At 53.6% G+C, this 26,779-nt stretch overlaps 5 protein-coding genes across 10 annotated transcripts in view; 2 read left to right on the top strand and 3 right to left on the bottom strand.

The window, feature by feature from the left end:
• The window catches only part of LOC311425437 (E3 ubiquitin-protein ligase TRIM39-like), a gene marked incomplete at its 3' end in the record, with an annotated part of 9,326 nt that extends 6,721 nt beyond the window's left edge, over positions 1–2,605 (top strand). The window contains exon 7 of the mRNA XM_084501307.1: positions 2,489–2,605. Coding sequence (XP_084357433.1) covers positions 2,489–2,605 — 117 coding nt within the window. The remainder of the gene's footprint in view (positions 1–2,488) is intronic.
• Positions 2,606–2,646: 41 nt separating this feature from the next.
• Positions 2,647–6,846, bottom strand: PPP1R11 (protein phosphatase 1 regulatory inhibitor subunit 11). The gene is made up of 3 exons (XM_084501249.1): positions 6,687–6,846; positions 5,293–5,401; positions 2,647–4,432 (listed from the first exon to the last, which is right to left on the bottom strand). Exons 1-3 carry the CDS (start codon positions 6,753–6,755, stop codon positions 4,194–4,196), a joined length of 417 nt encoding a protein of 138 aa, XP_084357375.1. The 5' UTR covers positions 6,756–6,846; the 3' UTR covers positions 2,647–4,193.
• Positions 6,847–7,484: 638 nt separating this feature from the next.
• POLR1H (RNA polymerase I subunit H) lies at positions 7,485–9,913 on the bottom strand. Of its 2 annotated transcripts, XM_084501254.1 has the most exons (6): positions 9,833–9,913; positions 8,854–8,988; positions 8,656–8,756; positions 7,836–7,945; positions 7,627–7,697; positions 7,485–7,567 (listed from the first exon to the last, which is right to left on the bottom strand). In XM_084501254.1, exons 2-5 carry the CDS (start codon positions 8,984–8,986, stop codon positions 7,673–7,675), a joined length of 369 nt encoding a protein of 122 aa, XP_084357380.1. In that variant the 5' UTR covers positions 8,987–8,988; positions 9,833–9,913; the 3' UTR covers positions 7,485–7,567; positions 7,627–7,672. The 2 variants fall into 2 exon arrangements, with proteins under 2 accessions (XP_084357380.1, XP_084357379.1); XM_084501253.1 differs by having other exon boundaries at positions 7,485–7,697.
• Positions 9,914–10,511: 598 nt separating this feature from the next.
• Positions 10,512–16,170, top strand: MGAT1 (alpha-1,3-mannosyl-glycoprotein 2-beta-N-acetylglucosaminyltransferase). Of its 3 annotated transcripts, none has more exons than XM_084501113.1 (3): positions 10,512–10,535; positions 11,541–11,699; positions 14,526–16,170. In XM_084501113.1, exon 3 carries the CDS (start codon positions 14,564–14,566, stop codon positions 15,902–15,904), a length of 1,341 nt encoding a protein of 446 aa, XP_084357239.1. In that variant the 5' UTR covers positions 10,512–10,535; positions 11,541–11,699; positions 14,526–14,563; the 3' UTR covers positions 15,905–16,170. The 3 variants fall into 3 exon arrangements, with proteins under 3 accessions (XP_084357239.1, XP_084357238.1, XP_084357240.1); XM_084501112.1 differs by lacking the exon at positions 10,512–10,535 and adding an exon at positions 10,699–10,752; XM_084501114.1 differs by lacking the exon at positions 10,512–10,535 and adding an exon at positions 13,310–13,368 and having other exon boundaries at positions 10,814–11,699.
• A 4,523-nt stretch (positions 16,171–20,693) lies between these two features.
• On the bottom strand, positions 20,694–25,891 carry LOC311425321 (RING finger protein 39-like). Of its 3 annotated transcripts, none has more exons than XM_084501109.1 (8): positions 25,848–25,891; positions 24,718–25,132; positions 23,917–24,039; positions 23,657–23,812; positions 23,541–23,563; positions 22,551–22,651; positions 22,165–22,212; positions 20,694–21,316 (listed from the first exon to the last, which is right to left on the bottom strand). In XM_084501109.1, exons 1-8 carry the CDS (start codon positions 25,874–25,876, stop codon positions 20,793–20,795), a joined length of 1,419 nt encoding a protein of 472 aa, XP_084357235.1. In that variant the 5' UTR covers positions 25,877–25,891; the 3' UTR covers positions 20,694–20,792. The 3 variants fall into 3 exon arrangements, with proteins under 3 accessions (XP_084357235.1, XP_084357236.1, XP_084357237.1); XM_084501110.1 differs by having other exon boundaries at positions 22,551–22,648; XM_084501111.1 differs by lacking the exon at positions 23,917–24,039.
• Positions 25,892–26,779: the final 888 nt, after the last annotated feature.

Genomic DNA, 26,779 nt, shown 5'->3' with positions numbered 1-26,779 from the left:
GGGACTTGGGGGGGTTTAAGGGGGTTTGGGGGGGGTTAAAGGGGGTTTGGGGGAGCTTGGGGGGTTAAAGGGGTTTAAAGGGGGTTTGGGGGGGGTTTAAGGGGGTTTTGGGGGGTTAAAGGGGGGTTTGGGGGGGTTAAAGGGGGGTGGGGTTAAAGGGGCTGGGGGGTTAAAGGGGGTAGGGGTGGGTTAAGGGGGGTTGGGGGGTTAAAAGGGGTTAAAGGGGGGGTTTTGGGGGGTTAAAGGGGTTTAAAGGGGGTTTGGGGGGGTTATAAGGGGGTTTTGGGGGGGTTAAAAGGGGGTTGGGGGGTTAAAGGGGGCTTGGGGGCTTAAAGGGGGTTTAAAGGGGGTTTGGGGGGGTTTAAGGGGGTTAAAGGGGGGTTTGGGGGGGGTTTAAGGGGTTTGGGGGGGTTTGGGGTTATAAGGGGGTAAAGGGGGTTTAGGGGGTGGTTTGGGGGGGTTTAAGGGGGTTTAAGGGGGAATTAGGGGGGTTAAAGGGGGGTTTGGGGGGCTAAAGGGGGGCTTTGGGGGGGTTAAAGGGGGTTTAAAGGGGGTTGGGTGGAGTAAAGGGGGTTAAAAGGGGAGTTTGGGGGGGTTAAAGGGGGGCTTGGGAGGGGTTTAAAGAGGGGTTTGGGGGGGTCAAAGGGGGCTTGGGGATTTAGGGGAAATTTAGGGGATTTTTTTTGGGGGGGGGGATTAAAGGATTGGGGGCTTTGGGGGGGGGATTTTAGGGCACTGGGGGGGGGATCTGTGGGGTCGGGGGGGGGGGACCCCAAGTCCCTGGGGACCTTTTGTCACCCTCCATGACCCCGGTGACCCCCGGGGGGGGGGGGGGGGGTGACACCGGCCGGGTGACATTGTTGGGGCCAATTTGTGGGTGACACACGAGGGCCGGGTGACAATTTTTGGGGGTGACACCCGGCCGGGTGACATTTTTCACGTGCCACCCCCCGGGCGGTGACACCCGCACCCTTGGGTGCCCTCGGCCCGCCCCGCGGTGACACCGCCTGACGTGGCCGGGGGACGGCCCCAGCCCTTGGTTTTGGTGTTTTTTTTCCTTGTTTTGGGGTTTTTTTCCCCTGATTTATGTTTTTCCCCTTTTTTTGGTGATTTTCCCCCTTGTTTGGGTCATTTTCCCCCTTGTTTTGGTGTTTTCCCCCCTTTTTTTTGGTGATTTTTCCCCCTTGTTTTTGTGTTTTTTCCCTTTTTTTGGGATTTTTCCCCCTCGTTTTGGTGTTTTTCCCCCTTTTTTTGGTGATTTTCCCCCTTATTTTTGTGTTTTTCCCCCTTTTTTGTGTGATTTTCCCCCTTATTTTTGTGTTTTTCCCCTTTTTTGGGTGATTTTCCCCCTTATTTTTGTGTTTTTCCCCCTTTTTTGGTGATTTTTCCCCCTTATTTTTGTGTTTTTCCCCCTTTTTTTGGTGAATTTTCCTCCTTGTTTTTGTGTTTTTCCCCGCTTTTTGGTGATTTTCCCCTTTTTTTTGGTGTCCCCCCCTCCTTTTTTTTTTCCTTGTTTTGGTGATTATTCCCCTATTTTTTTTTTTTTTTTCCCCTCCATTTAATGTTTTTCCCTGTGTTTTGATGCTTTTTCCCCTCATTTTGGTGACTTTTCCTCTCTTTTTGCCACTTTCCCCCCATTTTTTTGCCTTTTACCCCCGATTTTTTCCCTTTTTCCCCATTTTAGTGCATTTTCCCTCCCTTTTTTGCCCTTTTTCCCCATGTTTTTGCTTTTACCCCCCATTTTTTCCCCTTTACCCCCCATTTTTTCCCCCCTTTTCCCCATTTTAGTGCATTTTTCCCCTATTTTTTCCCTTTTACCCATTTTTCCCTTTTTTTTTTTTTTTCCATTTTAGTGCTTTTTCCCCCCCTTTCGCCCCTTTTTCCCCATTTTAGTGCATTTTCCCCCCATTTTTTCCCTTTTACCCTCCACTTTTCCCTTTTCCCCCATTTTAGAGCATTTTTCCCCACATTTTTTTTCCATTTTACCCCCATTTTTCCCATTTTAGTGCCTTTTACCCCCCATTTTTTGCCCCTTTTCCCCCATTTTTTCCTTTTTACCCCCCATTTTTCCCCTTTTTCCCCATTTTAGTGCTTTCACCCCCCCACTTTTTGCCCCTCTTCCCCCATTTTAGTGCATTTCTCCCCATTTTTCCCCTTTTACCCCCCATTTTTCCCCTTTTTTTCCCCATTTTAGTGCATTTACCCCCAATTTTTTGCCCCCTTTTCCCCATATTACTGCATTTTCCCCCCATTTTTCCCCTTTTACCCCCATTTTTCCCCCCCATTTTCCCCTTTTTCCCCATTTTAGTGCTTTTTTCCCCATTTTTTGCCCCTTTCCCCCCATTTTAGTGCGTTTACCCCCCATTTTTTCCCCTTTTTCCCCATTTTTCCCCCATTTTCCCCCCATTTCCCCCCCTTTTCCCCAATTTTCCCCTTTTTCCCCCATTTTTTCCCCCCCAATTAACCCTTTCTCTCCCTCTCCCCGCAGCTGGGGGCCCAGCTCCGTGCCGACACCGCCCCCCCCCGCCCCCCCGCCGCCGCCCCACGAGGACCCCCGGGGTGGGGGCCCCAGGAGCCGCCCCCCCCGTCCCCCTCCCCGGGGTGAAGCCCCCACCCCAATAAACTCCAGCTCCCCGCACCCCAAAAAACGCTCGGTGCCACCTTTAATGCCCACAGGTGCCATGGGGAACGGGTGAGGGGGGGGGAAATGATTTTTTGGGGGAAAATCCCCCCCCCCCCAGCCCCAAAAACACCCCCTTTTGGGGGCAGTGCCCCCCCCCTATAAGGTGGGGATGGGGTTTTTTGGGGTTGGGGGCGAGGTTTGGGGCCGGGGGCAGCCCCAAAGCGAACGTGGTGGTGGTATGGGGGGGTCAGAAAAATTTGGGGGGGGGTCACGGTGAAGCCACGAGCAGACATTCAGGGTTGGGGCCACCCCCCCCGAGGTGATTTTTGGGGTTGGAAGTTGGAATTTGGGGCAGAAATGGGGACGGACGGGGGGGGAGAAACCCAAAGTCAGTGCTGGGGGGTGGCGGGGGGGGGGGCTGAGATCCTATGGGGGGGGGCAGGATGCGAGGTTTGGGGTCGGGATTCCAAGTTTGGGGTCGGGATCTTGATGTTTAGGGTCAGGATCCGAGGTTTGGGGTCAGGATCCGAGGTTTGGGGTCAGAATTCCGAGGTTTGGGGTCAAAATCCGAGGTTTGGGGTCAGGATTCCAAAGTCTGAGGTTGGGATCTGAGGTTTGGGGTCAGCATCCGAGATTTGGGGTCAAAATCCTGCGATTTGGGGTCTGGATTCCGTCGTTTCGGGGTCAGAATTTGATGTTTAGGGTCAGGATCTGATGTTTGGGGTCCGGATTCCAAGGTTTAAGGTCGGGATTCCGCGGTTTGGGGTCGAAATTCAGATGTTTTGGGTCAGGATCCAATGTTTGGGGTCAGGCTCTTGACGTGTAGGATCAGGATCTTGATGTTTGGGGTCAGAATTCCAAGGTTTGGGGTTGGGATCTTGATATTTAGGGTCAGGATCCGGTGCTTGGGGTCAGGATCTTGATGTTTAGGGTCGGGATCTGATGCTTGAGGTCTGAATTCCAATTTTGGGGTCAGAATCCCAATGTTTGGGGTGAGGATCTTGATGTTTTAGGTCAGGATCCAATGCTTGGGGTCGGGATCTCGATGCTTGGGGTCAAAATTCGGATGTTTGGGGTCAGAATTCCAAGGTTGGGTCAGGATCTTGATGTTTAGGGTCAGAATCCCAAGGTTTGTGGCGTGAATTCCGAGGTTTAGGGTTGGGATCTTGATGTTTAGGGTCAGGACCCGATGCTTGGGGTCAAAATTCGGATGTTTGGGGTCGGGATCTCGATGCTTGGGGTCAGGATCTCGATGTTTAGGGTCAGGATCTCGATGCTTGGGGTCAAAATTCGGATGTTTGGGGTCAGAATCCCAAGGTTTGTGGCCGAAATTCCGAGGTTTAGGGTTGGGAACTTGATGTTTAGGGTCAGGATCCGATGCCTGGGCTTGGGATCTCGATGTTTGGGGTCAAAATTCAGGTGTTTGGGGTCGGGATCTCGATGCTTGGGGTCAGGATCTCGATGCTTGGGGTCAAAATTCGGATGTTTGGGGTCCGAATTCCGAGGTTTGGGGTCAGGATCTCGATGTTTGGGGTCAGGATCTCACTTTTCGGGACATCCACGGGGTCCCTCAGTGCTCCATGGGGGCCGGCGGCCCCGGAGTCCCGGAGGGCAACGTTTGGGGGTCCCCCCCCGGCGCCGCCCCCGTTGTCCCCCCCCCTCCCCGCCGCCCCCGGCCCCGTTTGTGACCCCGCACGCAGTGCACGTTCCCGCAGCCTTCGTCCTCCTCCTCCTCCTCCTCTTCCTCGTCCTCCGAGCTCTCCGTCGAGCTCTCCCCGAACGCCCGCGGCTTCTCGTAGATGCAGCAGCCTGGGGGGGGGGGGGACACGAAATTTGGGGGGGGGTTAGGGGGAAAATTGGGGGGTCAGGGGGGATTTTTGGGGGCTCGGGGGGGAAATGGGGGTTTGGGGATGATTTTTGGGGGGTTGGGGGGGAAATTGGGGGCATTGGGGGGGATTTTTGGGGGGTCAGGAGGGAAATTGAGGGGTTGGGGGGGAAATTGAGGGGCCAGGGGCAATTTTTGGGGGGGTCAGGGGGGAAATGGGAGAGCTGGGGGTGATTTTTGGGGGGTTGGGGGGAAATGGGAGAGCTGGGGGGGATTTTGGGGGGGTCAGGAGGGAAATTGAGGGGTTGGGGGGGAAATTGGGGGTTGGGGGGGAAATGGGGGATCTGGGGATGATTTGGGGGGGGGGTAGGGGGGAAATTGGGGGGTTGGGGGGGAAATTGGGGGTTTGGGGATGATTTGGGGGAGCTGGGGGGGATTTTTGGGGGGTCAGGAGGGAAATTGAGGGGTTGGGGGGGAAATTGTGGGGTTGGGGGGGATTTTGGGGGGGTCAGGGGGGAAATGGGGGGATTGGGGATGATTTGGGGGGGTTAGGAGGGAAATGGGGGGGTCAGGGACAATTTGGGGGGGGTCCTTATCAACTGGGGGGGGTCCTTATCAATCCGGGGGGGTCCTTATCAGTTCGGGGGGGTCCTTATCAATTTGGGGGGGGGTCTCACACTTGGAGGAGCGGCGCCCCAGGTGCTCGAAAGGCGGGGATCAGGGGGGAAAGGGGGGGTCGGGGACAATTTGGGGGGGTCCTTATCAACTGGGGGGGGTCCTTATCAATCCGGGGGGGTCCTTATCAGTTCGGGGGGGTCCTTATCAATTTGGGGGGGGGTCTCACACTTGGAGGAGCGGCGCCCCAGGTGCTCGTTGTCCACGGTGTCGCTCGACCACTCCACCTTCTTGTCCGGCTTCCGCTTGCGCAGCTTCAGCGTCAGGCTGCGGTTCTCCTGGGTAATTAACCCCCCCCGGGCTTAATTAACCCCCCCCAGGGCTTAATTAACCCCCCCAGGGCTTAATTAACCCCCCCCCCGGGCTTAATTAACCCCCCCCGGGCTTAATTAGCCCACCCTCCATGTCCTTATCGCCCCCTCCTTCCCGTCTGTTTTGCCCCCCAATTAACAGCCCCTCCCTAAAACCTCATTAAAAAGCCCCCCCCCATTTATCACCCCCCTAATTAATTGCCCTCCCCCCAATTAATTGTCCCCCACACACACTTTTTGCTCCCCCCTCAGCCCTTACAGCCCCTAAAACCTCATTATTGCCCCCAAACCCAGGTATTTAAGACCCCCCCCCCGGTAATTAAGGCCCCCTCGTTAATCGAAGCCCCCCCCTCCAGTAATTAAGACCCCCCCCAGTTAATTAAAGCCTCCTCCCCCGGTAATTAACCCCTCCCCAGTATTTAAAGCCCCCCCTCCATAATTAAAGCCACCCCCTCCATTAATTAAGGCCCTCCCCGTTATTCATAGCCCCCTCCCCCTGTAATTAAGCCCCTCCCCGGTTTATTAAGACCCCCCCGGGTTAATTAAGGCCCCCCCCTCCAGTAATTAAAGCCATTCCCGTTCTTTATAGCCCCCTCCACCTGTAATTAAGCCCCCCCTGGTTAATTAAGGCCCCCCCTCCGGTAATTAAGGCCCTCCCTGTTATTCGCAGCCCCCTCCCCCAGTAATTAAGGCCCCCCCGGTTAATTAAAGCCCTCCCTGTTATTTATATCCCCCTCCCCCGGTAATTAAGCCCTCCCCGGTTAATAAAATCCCCCCCCCTCCGGTAATTAAAGCCCCCCCGATTAATTAAAGCCCCCTTCTCCAGTAATTAAGCCCCCCCCGGCTAATTAATCCCACCCTGGGTTAATTAAGCCCCCCACCTCTGGTAATTAAGGCCCTCCCCGTTATTTATACCCCCCTCCCCCGGTAATTAAGGCCCCTCCCATTAATTAAAGCCCCCTCTCCAATAATTAAGCCTCCCCCCGGTTAATTAAGCCCCCCCCGGGTTAATTAAGGCCCTTCCCATTATTTATACCCCCCTCCCCCGGTAATTAAAGCCCCCTCCCCTGGTAATTAATGCCCCCCCGGGCTAATTAACCCCCTTCCCGGTTAATTAAGGCCCTCCCCGTTATTCATACCCCCCTCCCCCGGTAATTAAGGCCCATCCCGGTACTTCAAGCCCCCCCTCTCCAATAATTAACCCCCCCCCCCGGGTTAATTAACCCCCTTCCCGGTTAATTAAGGCCCTCACCGGCTCGGCGGTGCCGGTCTGGGTGACGGTGGCGGTGCCGCAGCCGCCGCTTTCCGCCGTCTCCGCCATGGCCCCAGCCCGGCCCCCGGGGGCCGCCGCCGCCGCCGAGGCCCCGTCACGGGCCCGGAAGGGCGGGGCCGAGGCCTCGCCGCTTCCGCTTCCGGTTGCGCCCCCCCCCGCCCCGGTACCGAGCCCGCGGCGCGGCGCTTCAATTGGTCCCCCTGAGAGCACTTCCGGTCGGGCCGGCGCTTAATGGGGTCCCCCGCTAGGGGCGCTTCCGCCGTACGGCGCGGAGTGCGCATGCGCGGCACTTTATGGGGAAGGGGGTCTTAAAGGGGCAGATACCATTTAGGGAGGGAACACTTAAAGGAGAGGGAGGGCAATTAAGGGGGTGACGGGGGTAATTAAGGGAATGGGGGGCAATTAATGTTATTTTTTGGGGAAATTAAGGGGGTTTGGGGGCAATTAAGGGGATTGGGGGGGTAAATACAGGGCATGAGGGGCAATTCAGGGGTCCAAGGGGCAGTTAAGGGGGTTGGGGGGGCAAATAGGGGCAAAGGGGGCAGTTGGTGGACTGGGGGGGGCAGCTCAGGGGGCAATTAAAGAGGTTTGGGGGCTGGTGTAGGGCTGGGGGGGGTAAAAGGGGCAATTAAGGGGCTTGGGGGGGGTAAATATGGGGTAAGGGGGCAATTTGTGGGGGTAAATAGGGGTGAAGAGGGCAGTTTATGACCTGGGGGGGGGCATTATGGGGCAGGGGGGGCATTATGGGGCGGGGGGGGCAATTAAGACACCCACAACAACCCTAAAAACAGCCCCATGGGGGCTTTTATTCCCCCTAAGGAGAGGGGTGGGGGCAAATAACACCACAAAAGGGGCAAATAACGAAGGGGGGGGCAAATATCGACATGGGGGGGCAAATATCAACATGGGGGGGCAAATATCGACATGGGGGGGCAAATATCAACATGGGGGGGCAAATATCCCCGTCACGAATCCTCCTTCTCCTGAAACCTGCAGAGAGAAGAGGGGGGCGGTTACGGAGGGAACCTTTTTTTGGGGCCCCCGTTTTTTTTTGGGGGGGGTCCCCGCTTTTTTAGGGGGTGTCCCCTGATGCGTGGGGGGGGATTTTTTTTGGGGGGGGGGTCTCACCGGCAGCGGGTGCAGGTGTAGAAGACGGTTTGGCCCTCGTCGGCCGAGCGCATCTGGCGGGTGTGGTAGGCCATCCCCTCATGGCCGCAGCGGGGGCAGCGCCGCTCCACCTGGACCCCCCCACCCCAAAAAAAAAATTTGGGGGGGTTTTGAGGGTGTGACACCCCCAAATTGGGATCCCGGAGGGGTTTGAAGCCCGCCCGGGGCGGGGTTATGGGGATGTGGTTACGTTCTGGGAGGGGGTTTATGGGGTGGGGGGGGGTGAAATGGGGGGGGTTGTAGGAATAAAAAGGGATTTTGGGGTGGGGGGGCAAAATGTGGGGGTTAAAGGGATCGCAGGGGGATTTTGGGGTGAGGGTCTCAATTTGGGGGGGGTTATACACATAAAAAGGGGATTTTGGGGTGGGGGGGCCCAAAATGGGGGGGATTAAAGGGATTGGGGGGGGATTTTGGGGTGGGGGTGGTGAAGTGGGGGGGTTTATACCCATTAAAAGGGGATTTTGGGGTGGGGATGCCACTTTGGGGGGGCTTTATGCCCATAAAAGGGGATTTTGGGGTGCAGGTCCCAAAATGGGGGGGGGTTATACCCATAAAAGGGGATTTTGGGGTGGGGGGTCTCAATTTGGGGGGGGTTATACCCATAAAAAGGGGATTTTGGGGTGGGGGCACAAAATGGGCGGGCTTTAAACCCATCCCAATGAGATTTGGGGCTGAGGATCGCGTTCTGGGGGGGGTTTCCAGCCACCCTAAGGGGGTTTCAGGTTGTGGGTTTTTTTTGGGGGGGCGGGGGGGGGGAAGGTTTTGGGGTGCCCCCACTCACCACCGGCCCCTCGGCTTGGGGGGCAGGCTCGGGGCCTCGCCCCCCCCCGGCCTGCAGGCGGTTGAACTCCAGGGCGCTTCGCACGGCCCGGCCCTCAAAATCTACCCCAAAAAGGGGCAAAAATTTAGGGTCGGGGGGTGCTTTTGGGATCGGGGGGGGGTTCTAGGTGCCCCCCCCACCCCAAAAAAAAAACCCCACCGGCGATGTCGAGGGCGAAGGCGCAGCGGGGGCAGAGGACGGTGCTGAGGGGGCCGGGTCGGGGCAGGATGGAGCCGCATTCGGGGCAGAAATCCAGGCAGGATTGGAAGCACGACGAGGGGGGGGGCTCCATGGCTTTTTTGGGGACGCGGGGGGCGTTTTGGGGACGCGGGGGGCGTTATAGGGTCGCCTCCGTGCCCCCCATGTCCTCGTCTTTCGGCCTCGTTAGGCACGGCGCCCCAAATCCTTTCTGAGGCGTGTTTCCAATCCATATTCCCCCAATTCCCCCCCATTGCCCCAAATTGCCCCAAATTGCCCCAAATTCCTCCCACAATCACCCCAAATCCCCCCCCCAAACTGCCCCAAATAATCCCCATTGCCCCAAATTGCCCCAATTGGCCCCCAATCACCCCCCAATCAGCCCTAATCACCTTCCGATCGCCCTCAATCCCCCCAAATCATCCCTGAATGACCCCCCCACTACCCCTAATTGCCCCCAAATCCCCCCAATTACCCCTAATTGCCCCCAAATCCCCCCCCAATTGCCCCCATCACCCTAAATTGACCCCAGTGACCCCCCGTTGCCCCAAATCGGCCCCCCATTAGCCCAAATAGCCCCCCCCAGTTGGCCCTAATCACCCCAAAACACCCCCCTATTGCCCCCCCATTACCCCAATCACCCCAAATCCACCCCAATTACCCCCCAATCACCCCCCACTGCCCCAAAGAGCCCCCCCATTTCCCCCAATTACCCCAAATCACCCCCCCAGTGCCCCCAATCAGCCCCCTACTGCCCCCCCATTACCCCATAACACCCTAAATCACCCCAAATCCTCCCCTACTGCCCCCAATCACCCCTCCCAGTGCCCCAAATCCCCCCCATTTACCCCCAAATCCCCCCCATTTACCCCCAAATCCCCCCCATCCCCTATAATCCCCCCCCCATAGCCCCCCACCGCCCGGAGCAGACAAGTCCAACCTCCTCCACGCCGCCTAGAGCGGCCGCCTCGCCCCGCCCCGCCCCCTTCCTCTACGTCACTTCCGGTCCCTCACCTCCTGCTACAAAATGGCGGCGGCGAGGCGCGGCGGGAGCCCTCTGCCGGACTTCGCCGGCAAAACGCGCGTTTTCTGTCAAAATAACAGCCCCCAAAACGCCTTAATTCCCATAGTTAATTACATTTATTTATTAAATGATTAATTATTATTTAATAGTGGCGGTGGGAAGGGAGTTAAAGCGGTTAGGGCGGGTTTTCTGCAGGAAGCCGTGGGGGTTGATGGGGGAAGCAGCCTCTAAATGCTGTTTTCCCCACCCAAATGGACCAAAATCGCAGCTTGTGGCCCCAAAATTAATGTTTTAGAGTTGATTTTTGTTTTATTGGGGAAATGGAGTTTTCGCTGGTGCTGATTATGGAGGATTTTCATTATGAAGCGCTGAAAATTGATTAATTAGCGTTACATTGATTAATTAGCCCGTAATTAGTTAAAAACCACTGAGCTCAGCGGCAGGAGGGATGAGGAGCGGTGAAATGGGATAAAAAACTTTAAAAACTCCCCAAATCGCTTATTTTCACCATTTTTGGATCCGAATTGGCTAAATTTACCCAAATTGGGGGCAAAAAAACGCTCCGTGGCCGCGCTGGGGGCGTCAGGGTCTGCGCTCCGCGGCGCAGCGCGGGCCTGAGGTGAAATTTTGGGTCGATTTCGTGAGAAAACGGGATTTAAAGGCTGTTTTTAGGGGGGGGGGGGAGCGGGGCAGCGCTGGGGGCGTGGCTTTATGGATGGGGCGGGGTTTAGTGCTAGGGGCGGGGCTTAGATTTGGGGGCGTGGCCTCGCCGTTGCCATGGCGTCGCTTCCGGCGCGGCGGACCGGAAGTGGCGGCCGCTGCCGGGAGGCGCCACGGTACCGGAGCGGGGCCCGGGGCAGGGGGGGGCCGGGCCCGGGGGGGGGGCTGAGGGGGGCCGGGACCCCCCCATAACGGGCCCTATAGGGCCGGGGGGCTCCCCTGTACCCTATAGGAGCTCGGAGGGGCCCTTTTACCTTTTTTCCCTCCTTTTTCCTCCTTATTTCCCTCCTTTTTTCCTTTTTTTTCCCTTTTTTTCATCATTTTTCCCCTTTTTTTCATAATTTTTCCCCGATTTCCTTCTTTTTTCCCCATTTTGAATACCAGGAGCCCTCCCCTGTCCCCTATACGGGGTTGGAAACGGCTCCCTTATTCCCTATGGGCATTTAGGGGGGCTCCTTTTCCCCTTTTCCTCCCCATTTCCCTTTTTCTTTCCTTTTCCTTTCCCCTTTTCCCCTCATTTTTCACCCTTTTTCCCTTCTTTTCCCTTTTTCCCCTTCTTTTATCCTTTTTTTTTCCCTATGGGGATACTGGGGGGCCTTTTGGGGCCATTTTATCCCATAGGGACATTTTGGGGCCAATTTATTATCCCATAGGGGGCCGATTTACCCCAATGGGGACATTTTGGGGCCAATTTTTTACCCAATTGGGACATTTTTGGGCAAATTTATTACCTCATAGGAATATTTTGGGGCTGATTTACCCCATAGGGACATTTTGGGGCCGCCCCATACCCAAGGGATTTGGGGGACAGGAGGAAGAAGGGCTCGAGGGTGGCTCCTGCGTGAAAATAACCCAATTTTTTAACTTTTCTCCCTTTTTTTTCCCCTTTTTCTCCACTTTTCAGAGCTTGCTACGGCCGGACGGAGGCAGCAGAACCCACAGCTCCCGGCTGACCCCACACCGAGCCCTCACCCCAAAACCCTGAGGGATCGAGCCCTTGGGGGGCCCTGAAAAGGGGGGGGGGGGACCCCAGCGACCCCCCTCCCCCTGGCCCCGCAGCCAGGTAAGCGCCAAATTTTAATATTTTCCCCCAAAATGAACTATTTTCCTTGCTTTTCCATCCCAAAATGCGTTTAATCCCCTGGAAAACGGGGAAAAAAATGGGATTTTAAGGAAACGGGGGCGGATTTTTGGCACACCGCCCTCAAGAACCTCGTGAGAAAGTTATGCCACCAAGATAATGCAAATTAATAATTAATTTTAATTATTAAATGTAGTATTAAACGAGTTTTTTGGGGATTTGGGTTTTTTGTGGGATGCTTCTTGTGTCCTTATTGAACTCCGACTTCAGGCTCTGCGTGAAGAGCCTGGACGAGCAAAAAAAACTGGGGTGAATATCACTGTTTTGCCCAAATTTGGCGGAAATCGCTTTGTTTTCACCCGTTTTTGAAGCGAAACAGAAAGGAATGGGAAAAACGAGGGGGGAAAAAGGGGAATCTTTGGGATTTCCTGATCCTAACGATAATTGATGCCACTTCCTCGGGCTGTCCCGGGAAGTTTCTCTCTGCTGGGACTCCGCGGTGCCTCGTTCCCTTCTCGGATGAAAAGAGGAGCCCGTTTTGGGTAAAAAACCGAAGAATTTGGGGGTGGCAGAAGGAGTTTTGTGTGCTCTTGGTGCGGGCGGGATCCCGCTGGCCCTAATCCCCCTTCCCCGGGCGCAAGGGCAGGGAAAATCCCCGGCTCCGCTTACTCAGCGCCGACACCTCGTCCCCTCGTCCTCCCCGGCCCCTTTTTGAGGCCAAAAAAAGGAGATTTGGGGACTGGCTGCGAGTGCCACCGCCTGCTTTTGCCCCTACAGGTACGGCTGCGACCCTAAAACCCTGCTGGGGGTTAATCCCCATCCCCCGGGGCTGCTTTAAATGTGCAGGGACCCCAAATAAGCTAAAAACCTCCCCAAATAAGCTAAAAACTCCCCAAATAAGCTAAAAACTCCCCAAATAAGCTAAAAACTCCCCAAATAAGCTAAAAACTCCCCAAATAAGCTAAAAACTCCCCAAATAAGCTAAAAAAAATCCCAAAATCACCCTTTTTTGAACCCTTTTCCCCCCTTTTCAGCCCAAGGGGGGCGTTTTGCTGACCCCAACCCCTCCTTTTGGGATCGGGACGCGACCCAGAGCCCCGCTGCTTCCCCCTCCCCCTGCTCACACCTCCCTTTATTTATTTTTTTTTAACCCTTTTTCCCTTTTTCCCCCTCTTTTCCGGCCCCGCGCCGTTAACCCTTGAGCTGCCGGGGCCCAGCCGAGCCGCCCTCCCTCCCCATATGGGGTTGAGCAATCCTTTATCTCCCTTTTTTATTTTTTTTTGTTTTTTTTTTCCCCTTTTCCCCCCTCTCCGCCCCTTTCCTCCCCTTGCTGACGTGTTCCCTCCGCCGGCAGGAGCCGGGTGAGTAAAACTCGTGCAGGATCCGGCCCCCGGCAACCTTCTGGGGCTTCGCTTTTGGGGTTTTTTTAATCCTTTTCCCCCCTTTTTTGACCCCAAATCCCCTCCATTCCCTTCCCGGCCCCGTTGGGTTAATGTTTCACGCCGGCGGACTCTGCCCCTCTTCCCCCGAGAGGCAACTCAGCCCCGTGCTGGGGATTTCGACCTTTTTTTCCCCTTTTTTCATCAATTTAGACTTTCTTTTGGGGTTTTTCTTCGCCCTCGGTGCCACGTCTCTCGGGGGAGGCTCCCGGGTGAGTTGGGGCCGCGGGCGTTTCGCTTCCTCTCGGGGTTTCCTCTGGCCGGGTGCTGCCCTCGTGGCGCGGGGGGGGGGGGTCCTAAAAGGGGCTTTTTTGGGGGGGCTGAGCTTTTCCCGCTGCCTCGTGCCCCCCTAAAATCACTTTTTCCCCCTTTTTATGGGGTTTCCTGCATTGGGGTGGGCTTTTGGGGCTCGCTAATCCCTTTTCCAAGTCTATGGTGGCGGAGTGAGCTTTTCCTGGTACCTTATGTCTCCCTAAAACCACTTTTTCCCCCCTTTTTATGGGGTTTCCTGCATTGGGGTGGGCTTTTGGGGTTTGCTAACCCCTTGTGCGTGTCCCCCTGCAGGTCCATGGTGGTAGAATGAGCTTTTCCCAGTCCCTTTTCCCCCCATAAAACCACTTTTCCCCCCCTTTTTATGGGATTTCCTGAATTGGGGTGGCCTTTTGGGGCTCTCTAACCCCTCCTGTGTCCCCCCACAGGTCCATGGTGGCGGAATGAGCTTTTCCCTATGCCTTTTTCCCCCCAAAAAATAATTTTTGCCCCCTTTTTATGGGATTTCCCGAATTAGGGTTGCCTTTTGGGGCTCTCTAACCCCTCCTGTGTCCCCCCGCAGGTCTGTAGCAGCAGAATGAGCTTTTCCTGATGCCTTTTTCCCCCAAAAAAATACTTTTTCCCCCCTTTTTATGGGATTTCCCAAATAGGGGCAGCCTTTTGGGGCTCCCTAACCCCTCGTTCATGTCCCCCTGCAGGTCCATGGTGGCAGAGTGAGCTTTTCCTGGTTCCCCATGTCCCCCTAAAACCACTTTTCCCCCCTTTTTATGGGATTTCCTGAATTGGGGCGGCCTTTTGGGGCTCTCTAACCCCTCCTGTGTCCCCCCACAGGTCCATGGAGGCAGAATGAGCTTTTCCTGATGCCTTTTTCCCCCAAAAAAATAATTTTTGCCCCCTTTTTATGGGATTTCCCGAATTAGGGTTGCCTTTTGGGGCTCTTTAACCCCTCCTGTGTCCCCCTGCAGGTCCATGGTGGTGGAGTGAGCTTCTCCTGGTTCCTCGTGTCCCCCTAAAACCACTTTCCCCCCCTTTTTATGGGATTTCCTGAATTAGGGCGGCCTTTTGGGGCTCTCTAACCCCTCCTGTGTCCCCCCCACAGGTCCATGGCGGCGGAGTGAGCGGCGGCGCGGGTGAAGGATGCTGAAGAAGAGCAGCCTGGTGCTGTGGGGGGCGGCGCTCTTCGTCGCCTGGAACGGCCTCCTCCTCCTCTTCCTCTGGAGCCGCCCGCCCTCCTCGGCTTCTTCCTCCTCCTCCTCTTCCTCGGCCGAGCGGGGCCGGCTGACGGAGGAGGTGATCCGCCTGGCGCAGGATGCCGAAACCGAGCTGGAACGCCAAAAAGAGCTCCTGCGCCAAATCCACCGCTACAGCGGGCTCTGGGGCCGCCGCCGGGCCCCCCAAAAACCCCCCCAAACTCCCTCCCCGTCCCCCGTGGCACCCGAGGGCGACGCCACGGTGCTGCCGGTGCTGGTGATGGCTTGCGACCGCAGCACGGTGCGGCGCTGCCTGGATAAACTCCTCCGCTACCGGCCCTCGGCCCAACGTTTCCCCGTCATCGTCAGCCAGGACTGCGGGCACGCCGAAACGGCGCGGGTCATCGCCTCCTACGGCGACGCCGTGGCTCACATCCGTCAACCCGAGCTCGGGGACATCCCCGTCCCCGCCGAGCACCGAAAATTCCAAGGCTATTATAAAATCGCCCGGCATTACCGCTGGGCTTTGGGGCAAATCTTCCGCACCTTCCGCTACCGCGCCGCCATCGTGGTGGAGGACGATTTGGAAGTGGCCCCTGATTTTTTCGAGTATTTCCAAGCCGCTTTTCCCCTCCTCCTCTCCGACCGCAGCCTCTGGTGCGTCTCGGCGTGGAACGACAACGGCAAGGAGCAGATGGTGGACGCCGGGCAGGCCGAGCTGCTTTACCGCACCGATTTCTTCCCCGGTTTGGGCTGGCTGCTCCTCGCCGAGCTGTGGGACGAGCTGGAACCCAAGTGGCCGCGGGCTTTTTGGGACGATTGGATGAGGCAACCCGAGCAACGGCGGGGCCGCTCCTGCATCCGCCCCGAGGTATCCCGCACCATGACTTTCGGCCGCAAAGGGGTGAGCCACGGGCAGTTTTTCGACCAGTACCTGAAATTCATCAAGCTCAACGACCGCTTCGTGCCTTTCACCCGCCTGGACCTCTCCTACCTCAAAAAGGAGGAGTACGAACGCTCCTTCCTGCCCCGCGTCTACGCGGCGCCCGAGGTGCGGGTGGAGGAGCTGCAGGGCAACCAACGCCGCGAGCTGGGCGCCGTCCGAGTGCAGTACACCGGCCGCGACTCCTTCAAAGCCTTCGCCAAAGCCTTGGGGCTCATGGACGACCTCAAATCCGGCGTGCCCCGCGCCGGCTACCGCGGCATCGTCAGCTTCGTTTACCGCGGCCGGCGCGTTTACCTCGCGCCCCCCTCGGACTGGACGGGCTACGACCCCAGCTGGAGTTAGCAGCTGCGTTTATCATCTTTTTTTCGGGTTGATTTCCCCCAAATTGCGTTTTTTTTCGCGCGTTTTCTTCCAGCCGGGGGAGATTTTAGCCGCGCGGGGTTTTATTTTTTTTTTTTTTTTGGGGTGGGGGGGGATGGTTTTGGGGAAAAACGTCCCCGCAGCCGAATCCGCGGGGGTTTGGCCCGAGCGGCGCCGCCGAAGGCAGAAATTATTTTCCAGAATAAAAGGAAAAAAGAAAACGACGACAAAAAAAAACAGAAAACAAACCCCAAAGCCTCATTTTTTTGTTGGTTTTGCTGTGGCTCTCGGCACATCCTGGACCCTATATTGGGTTATATATGGCCTGGGCCCTATATGGCCTGGGCATTACAGGCCATAAACCCCTTTATATGGGTTATATGGGACCCTATTGTGTAGGATCTGGTCCTTATATATGGCTTTAGGGCCTTGCTGCTGTATTTTAAGCCCTTTATGGTTTGGGATCTGCATCAGGCTGTGTGCTCTGGTCCCTATTTCATATGGCCTGGATCCCATATACACGGGGCTGCGTCCTATATCCTGCTCCGTGCTGCTCCCCTCACTACATCTGCCCCATCCTACGCCCCGCTCCCTGCTCTATACGTTCTGCACCATCCTTTTTGTACAGGGGATTTATATTTGGGTCTGGGGGTGTCATTTCTGCAGCCAAAAAGCCCTTTTTATTTTACAAAACCCCCATTTTTTTATATCAAATAAACCCCGAGCTGCGGCTTTGTTGAGGCCCGTGGGTTGCCCCGTGCTGAAGCGGGCAGTGAGGGTTTAGGACGAGAAAAAATTGCTCAGTTCTGATTTTTTTTTTTTAGGGATAAAACGCCTCTTTTTGGAGCAGGGAAGGTTATGAAATGGAGCAATTAAATTGGGATAAAAAGAGGGGAAAAGGGCAGCGGGAGGGACTGGGTAAAGGGGTGAAAGTAGGGAGGGAAAAGTGATGCAACGAGCTGGGGATTTGCTGCTCCCCGGCGGGCTTTGGGTTAAATCAGGGTGATTTTTAGGGCGAGGAAGAAAAAGGGGGAAGTATTGGGATTATGAACACTTTTCAAGCGTTGGCACGGGGCACTGATGTTTTCTTAAATTTCTCCTCGGTTTGGGTTTCTTGCCGAGCTCACCCCAGGGAAAGGCACAAATAAAATAAATTATTTAACAGAAAACACCCCGGGGATGAGGCAGGGCGAGGGCACAGCCCTGCTGCTGCGGTTTGTCCGGGAGCTGTTGTTGTGGGTGAATTTTTGATGAAATTTATTTACTCAATTTGATGGGAAATTTATAAATTTTTATTATTTACCGGTTACATCCCAAAATGAGCCTTTTGAGCCGCATTTTTACCCAACCCCGTCCTTTTTTATACAGATCCCACATTTAACCGGCGTCCCCTGCGATCCCGTCCCTCCCCCTGCTGCCTTTTTCACTAAAAACCCCCAAAAAACGAGCAAAAAAAAAAAAAAAAAAGCAGTTTTAACGCTTCCGAACGGCCGCTGGGGGAGAGCAGCGGCGCAGTCCTCACTCAGGTCCGCTCTCCCCATTGCCCGCCGCACTTCGCCGTGCTCGCAGTTTTCAATCAGGTCCGTTCTGGAGGGCGGGGGGAGCGCCATGTGGAGTGACCAATGAGAGCGCCGCTGTGGAGGCGATGACCAATCAGAGAGTGCCTAGCGCCTATAAAAGGCAGCGCGGCAAAGTGTGTGAGCCATTTTGGTAGCACAGGGGTATGGCGCGAGTGAAGCAGGCGGTGGGGCCGCAGCCGGTGCGTGGTAAAAAAGCAATTAAAAAATCTAAATTAAAAGCTTCTTCAACATCGCTGGCTTCTCGGGTCTCGGCGCTGCGCAAGAAGCTTCGTTTTTCCCGGAAGCGCTTCTTCTTGAGGCTCCCTACGGCGTTTATTCGCAGGCTGCTGGGGGAATTTGGGCTCCATGTGGCCGCCTGGGCAGCGTTGCAGGCGGGCTGTGAGGTTCATCTCCTGGCTCTGCTTGAAAATTGGGGGCTGTGCGCCCGCCACGCCAAGAGGGTTGTTGTTGAGGCCGCCGACGTGAGGCTGGTGAGGTGTATTCAGAGGAAAAGAGTCTGATTTTCCCTGCGGCGGTGCGGGGTCAGCGCCAGCGAGCTGACTCAGGGCCTGTGGAGCTCCACAGAAAGGCAACTTTTTCTTTTGTTTGTGCTTGTTTGCTGTTTTGGCTTTGATACGTGGACTTTGGAGTTCTCTGAAGCTTTTCTGATGAAAAGGAGAAGAAATCAGAGCATCGGGAGCTTGTCTCTTGTCAGAGCACGGCGCTGCCAAGAAGCAATTTAATTTATTCACGCGAGGAGCCGTTGGTTGGCGTAATAGAAGCACGTTGCTTGTGCCAGAAGGCTCCCTTTAGCAACCTCTTCTGTTTTGAAAGCGACCTAATGGAAAAACTACCTCGTGGAGAAGAGTGAATTACAAACCCTCCGCCACCGAGGCTGCGCCGGGCTGTAATTTTGGTTTGGCGGAGATCTGAGCCGCTGTGGTTTGTCGATGACCTGATTTAAGTTGTTGGGGCCCTGGGGATGAAACCAGCCGCCCTCCTTGGTGCCTTTTCTGGTGTTTTGTGCTTTCTCCTAGCCTGGTAAGCTGAGTTTTCATGAGTGGGGCACGGAGAGTGGCAGCAGGCAGAGCAATTTGGGCTGCAAAGAAGGTTTTAACCCTGCTGAGTCCTGGGCTGTTGGCACCCCTCCCGAATCAGCCAGCATTAAGAGCAATTTATTATGTTCTTTATCTGGAATAACGCTCTCCTGCTGTCTCAAAAACGTTTTAATTTCCCCCTCGAGCCTGCTCTTTCCCCTCCCTTTTGCTCACAGGTGGTGAAATGGTGATAAAAGCCTGGCCCCGCATCCCAGCAACGACTGTGGCACCAGGTGAAGTCCCCGAGCGACCTGGGCAGGAACAGGACGTGGTTTTCATGCGATTTCTCCTTTCTATGGGTTGAAAGCGCTCGGTGCAAGCTAAAAATAACCCAAGTCCCCTCCCCGGCCCCAGACCAGATCCATGGAAGGGATCCCTGAGGGCTCTGGGTCCCCATTACCGCATTCACCCACCCTCGTGGTGTTTATTTTCCCTTAAATCTCACAGTTTTCCCCTTAATAATTGCCTTTCCTCCTGCCTCTGGGCGTCTGTTATCTTAGAAAACTCCCTTAAAATCTCATTAGAGCAAATAGCCCCGATCTCAGGCTAATTCCACCCAATATCACCACGCGTTTACTCTTAATACAGCTCCGAGCAATGCCCATTTTAATGGGGAAAATAAAATAATTCGCTTTTCCAGGGCCTGAGGCGGGTTTTAAAGGATTTCCCCCAGGGAGGAGTTGTGTTATCAGCGCTGCTCCAGAGCCTTGTCCCCCTCCAGCAAGCTGCATGGGATTACCAGGTAAGAAAAGTGGAAAACTTGATTATAAATCCCTTTTTTTTCTGGTGAGAAAACCTTCTTTTCAGGGCTCTGTGCGTTCACAATCCATAAATGGACTTTTTCACTTTAAAAAACCCTTATACAACACATCTAATATCTCCTCCATGCTGAATTTTTCCTTTTTTTGGGGCATTTCTCCCCATTTTTTGGGTGTGCACGAGGCTGCACGTGGCTGGGTGTGACCTGACCTGGGCTCAGGGCTGTGCTGGGGAGGATTTGATCACCCCTGTGCCTACTCCCGTGGGGAATTTGATGCTCCAAGTGATGATGAACCAGCTCCTGATCCTTTTTTTTTAACAAAATAGTGGAAAAAAAAAAAAAAAAAAAAAAAACAAGGAAGGGGACAGCTGGGAGGTGCATGCCTCAACCTAGAGAGAAAACCCACCAAGAGAGGCTGAATGTGCAGACAAATGTGCTAATTCCTTATTTTTTCCTCTTTTTTTTCTGTATTTTTTTCCTTTTTTCAGGCATGTGCCAGTGGAAAATCATCTGAGAGTTCAAGAAATCCACCAGAACCTGCAGAGGGCAGAGCTGCGATGCCTGCAAGAGGAGGAAGAGGGCGTCCTGATGAGCCTGGAGGCCAAAATCACGAAAATAGTGCAGAAAAAAAAACACAATTTTGGTCCAAACAGCCACGATACTACACAGAAACCACCAGGAGCTTGATATCGGGATGCTCCAGGTGGGGAAAACCCCACGGTGCTGAGCTTTGGGACCTAATTTCCTTTTTTTTCCCCACTTTTTGCTCTCAATCCTAATTAGAAGCTCTCATTCAGCGCTGATTCTTCCTCCAGGATAATAAAAGCATGAGCAAAAAGAGGATTTTCCCCTCAAACAGACTTTGATTTAACACTTTCCATGGGAAATTGCTTCCTGCTGGCCTGGGTGCAATTTCCTTTTTGTTTTTTTTTTCTTTTTCCCCTCTTTCTGGCAAATATTAAATGGTGAAATGGGAACCTTGGCGCAGCGTTTCCTACGGGGAAGGGCGGAGATGCGAAGCGAGGGAAACCAGAGCCGTGGGAGATGAGGATACTTCCCCTATTTCGCTGGTTTTCAGACTTATTTCAGCAATTCTGAAACCCGAAGCAATTGCACTGGGTTTTGGGTCCGTTTCCGTGCATTTAAGGGGAGTTTGGGGTCCGTCCTGTTGCATTTAAAGGGAATTTTGGGTCCATCCTGTTGCATTTAAAGGGATTTTGGGGTCTTCTGCTGCATTTAAGGGGAATTTGGGGTCTGTCCAAGCCTGGCGTGGAGCAGGAGGGTGAAATTTAAGCCGGGTGAATCCTTTCTGCCTGGAAAAAAGAGGTGAAAGAAAAAAACAAACGGAGCAAGGGTGGTTTTTAGAGCCATTTATTGAGCTCGGGCGCTGCGTGAGTGGCAGGACACAGTGGTAGGGAGGCGTTTGGGGTGAAACCTGAGGCTTTGGGGGCTTTTTAGGGGCAGAAAGTGAGCAGGGCCGGCCCTTCTCCCAACCACAGCAGGGGCCTCAGCCTCTCGCCGGCGAAGGCGGCGGGGGGAAAGGCGAAGATCTCGGCCTCGCTGTCGGCGTCGCGGAAAGCCACCCGCCCTCCCCCGTAATCCAGGGCCACCTCGATGCGTTTCGGCACCCGGGCCAAGGGCAGGCAAGTGGGACTGGGCCAGGTGAGCGCCCTCAGTTGCCCCAACCACTGCCCTACAGCCCAAACGCCCCGCGCGGGGCTCAACCCGAAGCATCCCTTGCGGGGCACGAATTCCCGAGCCACCCCCAAAGCCCAGTCGGGTCCCGGCGGCACCTCCACGGCCCAACGGTGCCGTCCTGCAGCGAAACCCTGGCGGCCCAGGACGCAACGAAGAGCCTCGAAGCGCTCCGAGCTCCCCGGAGGAGGGTCCCGAGGGGTTTTGCGCCGCCGGGCGCTGCGGCCGTCCGGGGACACCAGGATCTGGGGGTGAGCGGTGGCCGGGTCCAGGGTGACACTCGCTGTGGGGACAGAAGGGGGTTCAACGCTTGAGTCCTGATTATTTGGTGCATCCCGTTATCAGCTCCAAATAGTGCACCCCAATATTGGCTTCGGGTTTTGCTCTAGGGCGTCAGATCCAAATATTGCACCCCAGTTATCAGCTCTGGGATGTGAACCCAGTTATCAGCTCCAAATATCGCTCCAGAACATCGGTTTTGGGAGCTGAACCCGATTATCAGCTCCAAATATTGCTCCAGAATATCAGTTTTGGGAGCTGAACCCAATTATCAGCTCCAAATATTGCTCCAGATTATCAGTTTGGGGAGCTGAACCCAATTATCAGCTCCAAATACTGCACTCCAATATCAGCTCTAGGATTTGAACCCAATTATCAGCTCCAAATATCAGCTCTGGGTCTTGCTCCCGATTATCAGCTCCAAATATTGCTCCAGATTATCAATTTGGGGAGCTGACCCCAATTATCAGCTCCAAATATTGCTCCAGATTATCAGTCTTGGGAGCTGAACCCAATTATCAGCTCCAAATATTGCTCCAGATTATCAATTTGGGGAGCTGAACCCAATTATCAGCTCCAAATATCAGCTCTGGGTATTGCACCTGCTCCAAATATTGCTCCAGATTATTAGTTTGGGGAGTTAAACCCAATTATCAGCTCCAAATATTGCTCCAGATTATCAGTTTTGGGAGTCGAACCCGATTATCAGCTCCAAATATTGCTCCAGATTATCAGCTCTGGGATGTGAACCCAATTATCAGCTCCAAATACTGCTCCAGAATCTCAGCCCTGGGTTTTCCAGCCCCGAATATTGGATATGAAACTAGAAGGTGAGGATTTAGCAGGATTTACCTTTTTGGTATCCCCCCAGGTCTTCCTCCAGGGAGCAAGCCAGGACATCTGGAAACAGAGAAAAACCCAGAGATTTACAGCCCTGCTCCTTCCCCACCTCTTCTGGGCATTAAGAGGGCTGGAGAACTAATTAATACCCTGAACACTTAATTAATGCCCTGATTTAATCCCTAATTAATTGTCTGCAGCTCTCCCTCCCTTAAGGGAGCTATAATGGGTCTCTAGGGTGAAAATTGATTTATTTTTTTCTTTCAATTAATGGGTGTTTGGTGAATTTGGACTTCCCAACCCAATTTTGCCAGCTCTTGGGACGCCTGCTCCCCGCCCAGGCTTCGTTTTCTGCTCACGAAATCACCGTTTTTTGCCCCGTTTTCCCCTCCAGGCACCTTTGAGCCTCTCCACCACCGCTTCCAGGGCGTTGTTTTTTTGGGAGAAATCCTCGAGCTCCGCTTCGAGCTCCAGTGGCCGCGGCCTCGGCTCCGTGCTCCTCGTTGGGGGGAAAATCAGAATATTTAACACCGCGGCTCCTGGCCAGGAAACCCCAAATCCCCCCCAAAATGTGCTGTAAAGCCAGGTTAAGCAAAAAATAGAGGATTTTGTGCCCAAAAATAGAGGGTTTTGTGCCCCAAAGTAGAGGGTTTCATGGCCCAAAAGTAGAGGATTTTGTGCCCCAAAGTAGAGGAGTTTTGTGCTCCAAAATTGATTTATTTTATTTTTTTTTTTGGTGCCCCAAAATAGAGAATTTTATGGCCCAGAAATAGAGGGTTTTATGATCCCAGAGTAGAGGTATTTGGGCCTCCAAAATAGATTTGTTTTGCCCCCAGAATAGAGGGGGTTTGGACCCAAAAATAGAGTTTTTTTTTATGCCCCCAAAATATTTTTTTTGGTCCCCAAAATAGAGGATTTTTTTGGCCTCCAAGTAGGGGATTTTTGTGTCCCAAAATAGAGGAATTTATGGCCCCAAAATAGAGTTTTTTTTGTGCCCCAAAGTAGCCAGGTTTGGGGCCCCAAAACGGAGTCCTTTTTGCACCCCCAAAGTAGAGGGGTTTTGTGTCCGAAAACAGAGGATTTTATGGCCCCAAAATACTATATTTTTTTTCTTTTTTGGGCCCCAAAATATTTTTTTTTGGTTTTGTTTTGTGCCCCCAAAGTAGAGGATTTTCGTGCCCCCCAATATAGAGGATTTTATGGCCCAAAACCAGAGGGGTTTTGTGCCCCCAAAATAGAGCGATTTTTGCCCCAAAGTGGAAGTTTTTGTGGCCCCAAAGCAGAGGAGTTTTGTGCCCCAAAAATAGCAGATTTGTGCCCAGAAACGGTGTCTCAAAGCCGTGCTCCCAGCGATGTTTTTTGCCCAGCGGCGACAACCCCCCCGGTACCTGCTGGGGGCGACTCCGGCGTCCTGGGGGGGGAGGAAGGAAAAGAGACGCTCAGGCACTATTTTTGCGCAAAAAAAAATGAAAATTGGGATTTTTTAGGGAGGATTTTGGCTCACCCAGCGATTCCCACCGCCTCGCCAGCCCTTGGCTTCCTCCAGCCCCCGCCGTAGGTGGCCCAGGCGGGCCAGTAGCCACGATTCCTGCTGGCCCACGACCCCCCGCAGCCCCCCCAGCACCGCCAGCAGCTTCTGCCTCTCGGCCTCCACTCGTGCCTGGGGAGGGAAAAAAATAAAAATAAAAATAAAAAAAAAGAGGCTGGGAGCAGGGAAAAGGGTCAAGGGCCACGTTTTGTGCCCTAAAAATATCTGGCACCCACCAGCAGCGCCTGCTGGGCCCCCCCCGGGGGTGTCAGCAGCGTGGCCGCTCGCTCGTCCTCTCGCATTTTATTTTGGGGGGGTCCGAGGGGCTCCTGGGGTGTGGAGGAGGACGGGGTGGGCTCCTGCAGGGGGGGGAAAAAGGGGTGAGAAGCCCTAAAACGCCCAGATTTGGAGGTCCCAGCCTGCTGCTCCTCTTGGCTGAGCTCCTTAAATCCCCTAAAAGCCCCCCCCCAGGTCCCATTAATCTCCCCCTTTTCCCTCCCTCGTGAGACCCCTTTTCTCCTATGGTTTTTGGGTTTAAATCACTCATTTTTGGCTGCCAACCCCTCCCACTTCCTCCAAACTCGCTCAAAACTCTCCAAATTGCAGCGTTTCAGCCCAATTTCCTCTCCGGGATGCTGGGAGGGAAGGCAGAGAGCTTCACCCCGCGGCGGAAAAACTGAGTTTTAAGGGAAATCATTTTTTGGGGGGGGGATTTGGGGAGGGAGAGGGCAATTCTCTTGCCTCCAAGCATTTTTTTGGGGGGGATTTGGGGAAGGAGAGGGCAATTCTCTCACATCCAAGCATTTTTGGGGATGATTTAGGGAGGAAGAGGGCAATTCTCTCACCACCAAGCATTTTTTTGGGGGTGATTTGGGGAAGGAGAGGGCAATCAACTTTCATCCAAGCATTTTTGGGGGGGGGATTTGGGGAAGGAGAGGGCAATTCTCTCACCTCCAAACATTTTTTAGGGGTGATTTGGGGAAGGAGAGGGCAATCAACTTTCATCCAAGCATTTTTGGCCGCGGGGCCTGGCTCACCCGATCCTCGAGGGGCTCGGCGAGGGGGACGCGGTGCTCGAGGTCTGCGCCACGAGCTCGGCTCCCACCCCCAAGGCACAAATCCTGCTCGCCCTCCACCAGCTCCCGCACCACGGCCACCACGTTGGCCAGCTGCCTGTTGGGGCAAAATCCTCCTGGGGGGAAAGGGAGGCGGCACTGGGGGCAGGATCCGGCCCCGTCTTGGCTTTTTTCGGCGCAGCGGGCGACGCAGGAGCGGCAGAAGTTGTGGCCACAAGCCAGGAGCATCACGGGCTGGCGGAAAAAATCCAAGCAGACGGCGCAGGTGGCTTCCTCCTGGAGGTTTCTCACCGCGTTTCTTTGGGCCATGGTCCCGAGGAATCGGCGAGGCCACCGGAGAAACGCCCACGGCGAGGGGCCGGGCGCTGGGTTTTTCCTGGAAGCCGGCCGTAAACACAGCGGGGTTTAAAGCGAAAGGAAAATAAATAAATAAATAATAAAAAAAAAGAGAAACCCCACCCAAGAAGCAAAAAGGAAGAGGAAGCTGAGGCCGTCAGGCTCTTTTTCTCAGAAAGGAATGCTATAAATGCATTTATTTACTAATTAATTCAGCGAACCAAGCTGAGCAAGGGTTTCTGACTTAAATATTCACTTTTAGAGATCATAACCCACTTTTTTTTTTTTTTAAAGGATTATCAAAAAGTTTTTACGGTTATGAATTATGCTGATAAAAAAATAAAATAACTCCGATATGGCTGTAAAAACAACGAGTGCCTGAGCCGCAAATGAATCTGGTTTGGTTTTTGTCCAGGAAAACCACAGAAACTCCCCGGAGGTGGCTCGCAGCGAGAGTAAAAAGAGGCAGGAGTTGTGCAAAAATCCAGCGGGCATTTGCTAAAAATAAAATAGAATAGAATAAAATAAAATAGAATAAAAATAAAATAAAATAAAATAATAAAATAAAATATAAATAAAATAGAATAAAAATAGAATAAAATAAAATAAATAAAAATAAAATAGAAGAGAATAAAATAGAATAAAATAAATAAAAAATAAATAAATAAAATAATAAAAATGCTGCCAAACCCCGTTAATAAACCCCAAAAGCGCCCCTCTGAGAGGCGGGGCCGGAGGGGCCGAGCTAGGCTCACCTTAGCAGATCGCAGAGGCGCGTTCTCATTGGTTTGTTGCGCGCAGCCAATAGGAACGCGCAGCTCGGCGGACAGCCAATAAGAAGGGGAGTTCCTGATCCCCCTCCCCGCGCCGCACACGCGCTGGGGGGGACTCGAAGGGCCGTTGGTGCGCGAGGATGGGGCGCGAGAAAACGTTAAAATAAATAAATAAATAAATAAAAATAAGAAAGGAAAAGAAATCCTGGCAGATCTCGAGGTGAAAAAAAAAATAAAGAAAAAAAATCCTTTCCTTTCCTTTCCTTTCCTTTCCTTTCCTTTCCTTTCCTTTCCTTTCCTTTCCTTTCCTTTCCTTTCCTTTCCTTTCCTTTCCTTTCCTTTCCTTTCCTTTCCTTTCCTTTCCTTTCCTTTCCTTTCCTTCCCCTTTTCCCTTTCCTCCAGGAAACACCTGGCACAGGGCGTTAATCACCAGGAGAGTAATTTAAAGCTTAATTAAATCTCGGTTGCTTCAGCTACTTCTCCCTCCCAAGAGGCAGCCCAGCTTGCAAGCAGCAGCAGCAGGGGAATCCAGAGCTGTGCTGGATGAAAATATTCCTGCAAACTGTTATTTCTCTCCATCTCTAATTTTTAATTTCTAGAAGGAAATTAAATTACGTGTGGAAGCAAGCCCATATCTCTTCTTACGTGAGGTTTATTTTTTACTTATGAGCAGGTTTTGGAGCTCCAACATCTTGGAGCAAGGATGTGTTGCACCTGCTGGATGCCTGCTCCCGTGTTCGGCTTTTTGGGGCAAATTCCTGTACTTTAGGAGACTTTAACTCAGCTTTTCTGGATCCAGGAAAAAAAAAAAAAAAAAAAAAAAAAAAAAAAAAAAAACACCACTATGGCTTTTCTGGAGGAAAAGGTCCCAGGACGAGAGGATGCGGTTTTGGGGGAGAAATGCCCCATTTTGG

This window comes from Aythya ferina, assembly GCF_964211825.1.
Source record: "Aythya ferina genome assembly, chromosome: 30".
NCBI lineage: Eukaryota > Metazoa > Chordata > Aves > Anseriformes > Anatidae > Aythya > Aythya ferina.
Note: the sequence above shows the minus strand (reverse complement) of the source record. Positions and strands in the feature narration are given on the sequence as shown.

Excerpts from the sequence above, each read along its gene's own strand:
- PPP1R11 (XM_084501249.1), bottom strand. The coding sequence starts at position 6,755 with ATGGCGGAGACGGCGGAAAGCGGCGGCTGCGGCACCGCCACCGTCACC. Across the intron at positions 5,402-6,686 it reads AGACCGGCACCGCCGAGCCG|GAGAACCGCAGCCTGACGCT; the intron begins GTGAGGGCCTTA and ends TTAATTACCCAG. Across the intron at positions 4,433-5,292 it reads GGGGCGCCGCTCCTCCAAGT|GCTGCTGCATCTACGAGAAG; the intron begins GTGAGACCCCCC and ends CCCCCCCCCCAG.
- POLR1H (XM_084501253.1), bottom strand. The coding sequence starts at position 8,986 with ATGGAGCCCCCCCCCTCGTCGTGCTTCCAATCCTGCCTGGATTTCTGC. Across the intron at positions 7,946-8,655 it reads CCCAAGCCGAGGGGCCGGTG|GTGGAGCGGCGCTGCCCCCG; the intron begins GTGAGTGGGGGC and ends GGGGGGGTCCAG. Across the intron at positions 7,698-7,835 it reads TACACCTGCACCCGCTGCCG|GTTTCAGGAGAAGGAGGATT; the intron begins GTGAGACCCCCC and ends TTCTCTCTGCAG.
- MGAT1 (XM_084501113.1), top strand. The coding sequence starts at position 14,564 with ATGCTGAAGAAGAGCAGCCTGGTGCTGTGGGGGGCGGCGCTCTTCGTC.
- LOC311425321 (XM_084501109.1), bottom strand. The coding sequence starts at position 25,876 with ATGAGAACGCGCCTCTGCGATCTGCTAAG. Across the intron at positions 25,133-25,847 it reads CGCCTCTGCGATCTGCTAAG|GAAAAACCCAGCGCCCGGCC; the intron begins GTGAGCCTAGCT and ends GCCGGCTTCCAG. Across the intron at positions 22,652-23,540 it reads GCCGGAGTCGCCCCCAGCAG|GAGCACGGAGCCGAGGCCGC; the intron begins GTACCGGGGGGG and ends CCCCCCAACGAG.